General features: G+C 48.7%; 2 protein-coding genes across 2 annotated transcripts in view; both read right to left on the bottom strand.

The window, feature by feature from the left end:
- Window positions 1-4,707, bottom strand: part of LOC105533645 — a 113,517-nt gene extending 108,810 nt beyond the window's left edge. The window contains exons 1-4 of the mRNA XM_011972125.1: window positions 4,521-4,707; window positions 3,277-3,401; window positions 2,534-2,817; window positions 1,901-2,036 (exon numbers count right to left, since the gene is read on the bottom strand). Of these exons, the coding sequence (XP_011827515.1) occupies window positions 1,901-2,036; window positions 2,534-2,817; window positions 3,277-3,401; window positions 4,521-4,707 (732 nt within the window). The remainder of the gene's footprint in view (window positions 1-1,900; window positions 2,037-2,533; window positions 2,818-3,276; window positions 3,402-4,520) is intronic.
- A 178-nt stretch (window positions 4,708-4,885) lies between these two features.
- The window catches only part of DHRSX (dehydrogenase/reductase (SDR family) X-linked), a 322,723-nt gene continuing 319,317 nt past the window's right edge, over window positions 4,886-8,291 (bottom strand). The window contains exon 7 of the mRNA XM_011972124.1: window positions 4,886-5,351. Coding sequence (XP_011827514.1) covers window positions 5,163-5,351 — 189 coding nt within the window. The 3' untranslated portion in view covers window positions 4,886-5,162. The remainder of the gene's footprint in view (window positions 5,352-8,291) is intronic.

The following is an 8,291-nucleotide window of genomic DNA, read 5'->3' as shown; positions in this document are numbered from 1 at the left end:
AGGAGAGAAGGGAGGGAGGGAGAGATAAAGGAAGGAAAGAAGGAAGGGAAGGACAGGAAGGAAGGGAAGAAGGAAAGAAGGAAGGAAGGGAGAGAAAGGGAGAAAGAGAAGAAATGACGAGGAAGGAAAAGAGAGAGAATGAAATAAGGAAGAAGAAAAAGAAAGAAAGCAAAAGAAAAAGAGAAAGAAGAAGAAATAGGGAAAGAGAAAGAAAGAAGGAGAGAGAGAGAGAAAGAAAATAAAGCAAAAAATTTGAGGAATTTGAAATAAATGCTGATGCCCAGAAGAATTAACTGCAGAAGTTTCTTGGGGATGGGGCCGACCATGAGTCATTTTCAGAGGTTGGTCCAGTGAGCATCAAATGCCCACTAGCTTTCCTGGATATTTGGGGAGACCGTCACAGAGAGTGAGAGGCCTGAGCTCACCGATGCTCAATGAGCTCACAAGGCTCACTGGGGATTGGGGATGTCCCGTTTCAGAGCTGCTCCCTGTCCTTGAAGAGGGGAAGAGGCATGAACCGAGATGGCTACACCAATTGCAAGCCCAGTGCAAAATGAGAAGACGCACTCCTTGTTCCAACGTAATGAACAATTTCCAGGTGGGGGCAGCAAAGAGTTAAACCACTATGGCGCCCTTGTGTGCGCGGCCACCCCGTGTGAGTTCCACAGAGTGCAGACTCATGAAACTTGGCGTGTAGATAACAGAAGCTATCCACCTCCATGGCTTTCCGGGTCTCTAGAAATGGAAAGAACATTTTCCGCACTCTCATGGCATCTGGTTCCTGTGGCCAATAGTCGATTGAATAGTGTCTCCCGGAAAGAGATGAGCAAAGCCTAATACCTGGTATCCGTGAATGGGATCTGATTCACAGAAAGGGTCTTGGCAGGTGTCACTGAGCAAAGGGTCTTGAAATGAGATCATCTGGGTTATCCAGGTGGGCCGGAAATCCAGTATCAAGTGTCCTTATTAGAAACAGGTAGAGACACAGATACAGGGAGAAGGCCACGTGGAGATGGAGGCAGAGACTGCCGTGATGCGGTCACAAGCCCAAGGGATGCCTGGAGCCCCCAGGAGCTGGGAGAGGCAGGAAGGATCCTCTCCTAGAGCGTCTGATGGAACTGGACACAATTGTAGTGGACTGAACTGTGGTCTCCCAAAAAGATCTGTCTATATCCTAATACCCAGAGCCTGGGAATGAGATCTTATTTGGAAATAAGGATCTTTGAAGATGCAATGAGTTAAAGATCTTGAGATGAAATCATTCTGGAGTAGGGTGGGCCCTAAATCCAATGACAGGTGTCCTTCTAAGAGACAGAAGAAGACACACAGACACAGAGGAGAAGGCCACGTGGAGACAGAGGCAGAGACTGCAGTGATGAGGCCACAAGCCCAGGGACCCCTGGAGACCCCAGGAGCTGGGAGAGGCAGGAAGGATCCTCCCCTAGAGCCTTTGGATGGAACTGGACACAATTGTAGTGGACTGAACTGTGGTCTCCCAAAAAGATCTGTCTATATCCTAACACCCAGAGCCTGGGAATGAGACTTTATTTAGAAACAAGGATTTTTTTTTTTTGAGATGGAGTTTTGCTCTTGTTACCCAGGCTGGGTTGTGATGGCATGATCTCGGCTCACCGCAATCTCCACCTCCTGGATTCAAGCAATTCTCCTGTGTCAGCCTCCTGAGTAGCTGGAATTATAGGCTTGTGACACTGGAGTGATGCAAGCACACGCCAAAGGGATGCCTGGAGTCCCCAGCAGCTAAGAGAGGCAGGAACTGATCGTTCCCTAGAGCCTCCAGATGAAGCAGAGCCCCGAGACACCGTGATCTTCTGGTCCCAGAGCTGGAAGAGAAGAAATAGTTCCTTTTGTCTTGAGGCCCCCAGCTATGGTCGCTTGTTACAGCAGGCCTGGAAAACTGATCAATGGCATAACCTGCAATGAGCTGTTTGAACAGCCATCTCATGGGACCATCTACATCATCTTCACACAGAGACCTGAGCCCCGTGGGGAGCTTGGCAGATGTGATGCTGGGGCCTCTACAGATCCAGATGTGGGGGTTCAGTCAGGCTGGTGGGAAAAATTTTAGTTATAATAGCCACAGACCCTCTGGGAAGGCCTGTGAGTTTGCATAACTTCGGTAACAAACCTGGCTGAAGGCAGCCTAGTCCCCTTACCTTTGGTTAATAAATTAGAGTAGAAACAAAGGAATGTGGGGAGTTTAACTTGTTTACGCATGTGGTCCTAAGACTAACCTTTGATATATTGCAGGAGCTTAACTGCTTTCTACTTAGGGAAGTCCGCAATGTCAATTTCCCTCTAGCGGTGTTGACTCACGACCTTTGTCAATTAATCTTTACTGAATAAATGCAAGTCTCGCTGACTGATCCAGGCCACGGCTGCTACTAAGTGGCTCGGACACTCAGCCAAACTGGCAAAGCAGAACAGCTGTGTGTCAGTGTACTTCATTCATCCGTGGCTGGCTCAGGGTCTGCGGGACACACCCCCACACCATAAATCTTGTTGCAGTTCTCACCGTATGGGCTTCAGGTCTCCCTGCAGCACCATGAGTCCAGCTAAGCTAGGGAGGTCAACATCATGAGTGTATCCTGCAAGTTTCATTGTCCTTGTAACCTGTGGCAGGCTGTCCTTCCTGGAGGCTGTTTCCTGGCCTGTTAGTCTGGTTGTATCATTCATGGTTTTCCTATGAAGGGTCTTAAGATCTAAGCGGACATCCTGCACAGAGACCGCGTCTGTCTGCAGAAGGGGCTTAAGCTCATTCTCTCTGCATCGAGAGTCCTGTGTGTTGAGGTCTGAGCTCTGCCCGAAACAGAAACATACCAATTGTTAGGGTCACCCCGACCGGACCGTTCCCTTCCCCTCCCACAGGCCTTACAATCCAGTCCCTTGCACTCCCCGCACACCTCCCCCAGGGCTAAAGACAAACGCCCCCCTTCACTGACCCCTCCAGTAACTGTTTGTCCAGAGAGTTACAGGATGTGGTTAACATGTCTGTTAACCTTGCGTAAGTTAGCTGGCAAAAAACATCTCCAGGATGCGGTCAAGACACCTGCAACCCCTACTCAGCTTCCCAACCCCAGCCCAGTCCTCCTGCAGCCTTGGCTCAGCTCCCCTACCCCGACCTGGTTCCGGCCCTATAAAACCCTGCTGTAGTCTGTAAGGGGGGCTGCCTCCTCTAACCGTGGTGGACCAACCAAGCAGCTCAGCAAAGCTTGCTTGCCTGATTTGTAGGTCTCCTCATCCTTTCTCTCGGCTGACCTTACGCCGATGATGTAGTGAGCATCTAACGTGAATATCCCAGGGAACAAATCCACATTTCTTATCCTTTTGTACCAAGGAAGGTCCCTTGTCTAGTGGGTCCATGACATAGAATTCCTGGTTTTCTGTAAAGGAACAACAGAAATCCAGGCATCCTGGTTATCTACCAAGGAAAATCACCATCTGTGGTGACAAACCCATTCCCGGAGGATGACCGATTTTTTTTAAAGAGGCCAAACAATACATTTGTTATTTTCATTTAAGTTGCTTATCAGGGCAACCTTACCCATCTGGGAATGATCTAGCAGTCATGTAAGAAGCACATGCCCCCGCAATTAGTTTGAACTCCATCCCGGAATTGCAGCTGGTTGTGATTCAAAGGTACTGGCGTGCCAGGAGCTGATGTTGGGTTTCAACAGTCAGTGGGATTTTGTCACTTAGGGGAATGGATAATAAGCCAACCAGTGGTCATCAGTCTCACACATAATGAGTACGGGCTCGTAGGGTCTACACAGTACTTTCTCAAAAGCATTGCAAATGACTCCTTTCTCCATGTTGAAATTTGAGAACCCAACCCCTATCTCTCTAACACCAAAGGATTGAACCTTCCTTGCCTGTCTGGCGAGTAAGAGTGAGCCTCTATATTAACATCCGTGAATGGGATCTGATTCACAGAAAGGGTCTTGGCAGGTGTCATTGAGTAAAGGGTCTTGAAATGAGATCATCTGGATTATCCAGGTGGTGTATCCTCTATACCAAGGATGTACCCTTTGGCTCTGTGAGGCTTTCAGAAGTATCAGAAGCTGTACACATTTCCTGTGGTTGTGGTAACAAGTAACTACCAATTTGTTGGAGCCTTAAAACAAGAAGGATTTATTCTCTCTCTGTTCTGCGGACGAGAAGTCTAAAGTCAAGGTGTCAGAAGGGCCGAGATGGCTCTGAGGGGTGTAAGGGAGAATACTTCCTGCCTCTCCCAGCTCCTGGTGGCTCCAGGCATTGCTTGGCTTGTGGCCGCATCACTCCAGTCTCTGCCTGCATCATCACATGAACCACTTGTCTTCTGTACTCAAATCTCCCTGCACCCGTCTCTGATAAGAACCCTCGTGATGGCATTCGGTTCACTGGGATGATCCATAATGACCCATCTCAAAACTCTTAATTCTATCTGCAAAGATTCTTTTCCAAATAAAGTAATACGTATAAGTTCTGAGGGTTAGAGCGTGAACATATCTTTTGAGGGCTACCATTTGATCCATAGCTGTTCAGTGGTTGACATTCTCGGATTTGACAGCGGCATCCTTCACTTGTGACTGTGCCGCTCTGGAATGAGGTTGACCAGATGCTGCTGCTGGCCACGTGAAACTGATCCCACGTGAAACTGATCCTACAGGCTGTGGCAAGCAAAGGCTCACACCTCTCCATGTCTGACATCCGTGAATCACAGCTGGGTCTCTGGAAAAAAGAGTGAGTGCAGGAACAAAATCAAACAGGAGACCTCATCCACCACTACGTCTCAGAGAGGATATCGCGGCCCCTGAAAGGAGATCATCTCTCATCGGAAATTTTGTACTCAGTTGTACTTAACGCGGCAAGGAAAACGGCACATTTGTGTTGGAAAATGTAATTATTTATGGCACCTGTGATAATTGGGCACTTTGGAATCACAAGGTTTATGGTTGAGGACCACCTGGGGTGATTATCCCCCAAAATGTTTGTTTGGCTTCTTGAAGTTCTGCAGAAGTTGAGGCAGCTGTCTCAAAACTAGAGGACAGAGCCCTGTGGGCAGGTGGGTGTGAGAAACTCAAACACTGCAGTCTTTACAGACCCACAAGCCACTGACAGGTGCAATGTGTTTCTAGGGACAGCAGCTATCCTGAGACAGGATATCACAGGGTCACATCAAGGACCCCAGTCATGTCACAACTCTTAGACCAGAGCTGCTGCTGCAGTTTCTGGTTGTAGGTGACGTGGAGGGACGTGGTCTCTTTCTCGTTGTACAGGTAACGGCCACCAACTCCTTCCAGCTCTGGGGTGACCGCTGCGTAGATGGAAGTCCACGCTCCCTCATCAGGGGTCTGGTGGAAGAAGAAAAGAAGGCTACGATGAGACAAATTTCTGAGCAGGAAGCAGGATTCTCCGGACTCACGTGGATGCTGCAGGGAAAGGTGGAATATATTCATCAGCTGCACTGAGAAATGTATGCGGAAAGCGAGGTTGGGTGATCGACCGGAACCACAGCTTCTCTGCCGCTGGGTTTCTTTATAACAGGCACTGACAATAATGCACCCAAGTGGGTTGCATTTCAATGGTAGGTTAAACTATCTCACTAGGCAGATGCATATTAAAATCCCTGATGTACATATTTAATTCACACACTCTTTATGGGACCGAAATGCTTATTCACTGACTAGAAGCAGATGAGTGAGTGCTTGGCCTCTGTATTTAACAAACAATATTAAGCAATTAGATGAAACATCAGAACATCAAAAAGATTGTTGGTTTCAATTCAGCAAGGCATGCTACATCGGAGAATTGGGGCATTTATGGGCTGTGATCATATGCTTCATGGAAACAAGACAGTTCAAAAAGGAACGTGAGACGCAGAAAAAGGCTTTTCAAAGACTGGAGATTTTACCCTAGTGGAAGGTGATAGTCTTGAAACACAGCACACCCTGGTTTTCTACAGTGGGAGCTGGCCTTTGGTCCTGGTCAGTGGGATGGAAGAAACGGAGGACTCTCAGAGGAATTAGAAGTTGTGGGACCTGAGGACCTTCAGAGCTAGGATGCAATAATCCAGGACCCAACACACTCCTTCTTAACACCTGACTGTCACAATGAAGATGCTTCAGGAGGTCATCTCCCGTAAGAAGCTTCTGGGAATCTGGTGAACGTATCCACCATGTGGGGGCACGGTGTACGAACCAGGAAGCAGGTCCCTGCTGGACACAGAATCTGCCACAGGTCATCTCTCGTAACAAGCTTCTGGGAATCTGGTGAACGTATCCACCATGTGGGGGCACGGTCTACGAACCAGGAAGCAGGTCCCTGCTGGACACAGAATCTGCCATGCATTGATCTTGAACTTCTAGCCTCCAGAACTGTAAGCAACAAGTGTCTGTTGTTTACAGGCTGCCCAGGCTACGGTGTTTTGTGACAGCAACACAAACAGACTGAGACATTTGATGTCCAGAGTTTTTACTGGGGTTTCATTGCATAGGGATGATTGATTCAGTCACAGGTCACATGATCAAATTCAACCACCAGTCCCTCTTTCTTCCCCAGAGGTCAGGCTGGCCCCAAATTCCAACCCCCTAATGACGTGGTTGGTGTTTCTGGTAGCTAGCCCCATCTTGAAGCCATTTAGGAAGCACCAGCAATCACCTCATTGTACAACCAGGGCGTTGCTAGCATTTGTGAAATTGCAAGAGTTTTAGAAGTTCCTCCTTGTTACAGAACCAGGAATAAAGACCAGACACTGCTTTTGTCGTCTCCCCTCTAGTTTTCTGGGAGTGATGATCCAATCCCCCGAACTGATCTCACCTCTCACCAGTGCCCCTAGCACTGCGATGGCTCATGCCTGTAATCCCAGCGCTTTGGGAGACCAAGGAAGGAGGATTGCTTGAGTCCAGGAGTTCGAGACAAGCGTGGGCCACATGGCAAACCCTAGCACTGGTGAGAGTTCAGGCACACGCCCTCCCAAAAGGAAAAGGACAGACTCTGTGGGGTGGCCTGTGACACCCAGTCACTTCAGAAATTCTCCTGCTCCCAGTTCACTGCCTCACGGTCTTGACTTCAGCAGCCAGTGTGATGGGGAAAGGCATGGTAGTGAATCCAGTGTGCCCACCAGCCCATCCTCTGGGTGGCGAGCAAGGGGAAGAGGAAGGCCGGACCCCAGTGCAGGGACAGAGCTGCCAGACTCCTCACATTGTTTCCCACAGACTTGTCTCTGCTCTTCTGCTGCCTAAAAAGCAGTGGATGGAGCTAGAGAACTTCCCAAGTCTGCAAATCACCGAGGGGTGCCCGGAGGTTTTGCAAACCCAGAGTGTCCTGGGAGATTTGGAGGCTGATATGGTCTGGCTGCGTCCCCACCCAGATTTCATCCTAAACTGTAGTTTCCGTAATTCCCACGTATGATGGGAGGGAGTCAGTGGGAGGTAACTGAATCATGGGAGTGGGTCTTTTCGTGCTGTTCTCATGATAATGAATAGGTCTCACGAGATCTGATGGTTTCATAAAAGGCAGTTCCCCTGCACACACTCTGTTGCCTGCCGCCATGTAAGACATGCCTTTGCTCCTCCTTCACCTTCCACCATGATTATGAGGACTCCCCACCTATGTGGAACTGTGACTCACCCACATCTGTACATGCCAGGCAGTGCTAAGAACCAGGCAGGGAGGGAGGGGATGGACCTGTCTGCACAGAGTCCTGCACCTGCTGGGAACAACTCAGTGTCATCAGCTATGGCCTGGGTCAAAGCACCTTTGTTTTGGGTATTCAAAGATCAGTGAAGGGTTGAGTGAAAGGGACAGAGAAAGAAAAAAAATATCAATGGAAGGAAGAAAGAGAAGGAGAAAGAAAGAAAAAGAGGAAGAAGTAAGGAAGACATGAGAAAGGAATGAAGGAAGGAAACAAGGAAGCAAAAAAGGAGGGAAGGAAGGAGGGACACAGAGAGAGAGGGAGGCAGGCAGTAAGAAAGGAAGGAAGCAGAGAACAAGAAAGAAAAGAGAGAAGGAAGGAAGGAGAGAGAAAGGCAGCAAAGAAGAAAGGAGGAAGGAAGAAAAAAGGGAGAAAGTAGGGAAGAAGGGAGGAATGGAAGGATGAAAGAAAGAAAAAACAGGAAGGAAGCAAAGGAGGAAAGGAAGGAAGGAAGGAAGGAAGCAAAGAAGGGAAGGAAGGAAGGAAGGAAGGAAGGAGAGAGAAAGGAAAAACAGAAAGAAGAGAAACAAAGAACCAAAGAGAAAGAAGGAAGGATGAGAGGGAGGAAGGGAGGCAGGGAGGGAGGGAGGAAGGGAGG

This window comes from Mandrillus leucophaeus, unplaced genomic scaffold (assembly GCF_000951045.1).
Source record: "Mandrillus leucophaeus isolate KB7577 unplaced genomic scaffold, Mleu.le_1.0 Scaffold127, whole genome shotgun sequence".
Classification (NCBI taxonomy): domain Eukaryota; kingdom Metazoa; phylum Chordata; class Mammalia; order Primates; family Cercopithecidae; genus Mandrillus; species Mandrillus leucophaeus.
The sequence above is the reverse complement of the archived record's forward strand: the minus strand, read 5'-3'. Positions and strand labels throughout refer to the sequence as shown.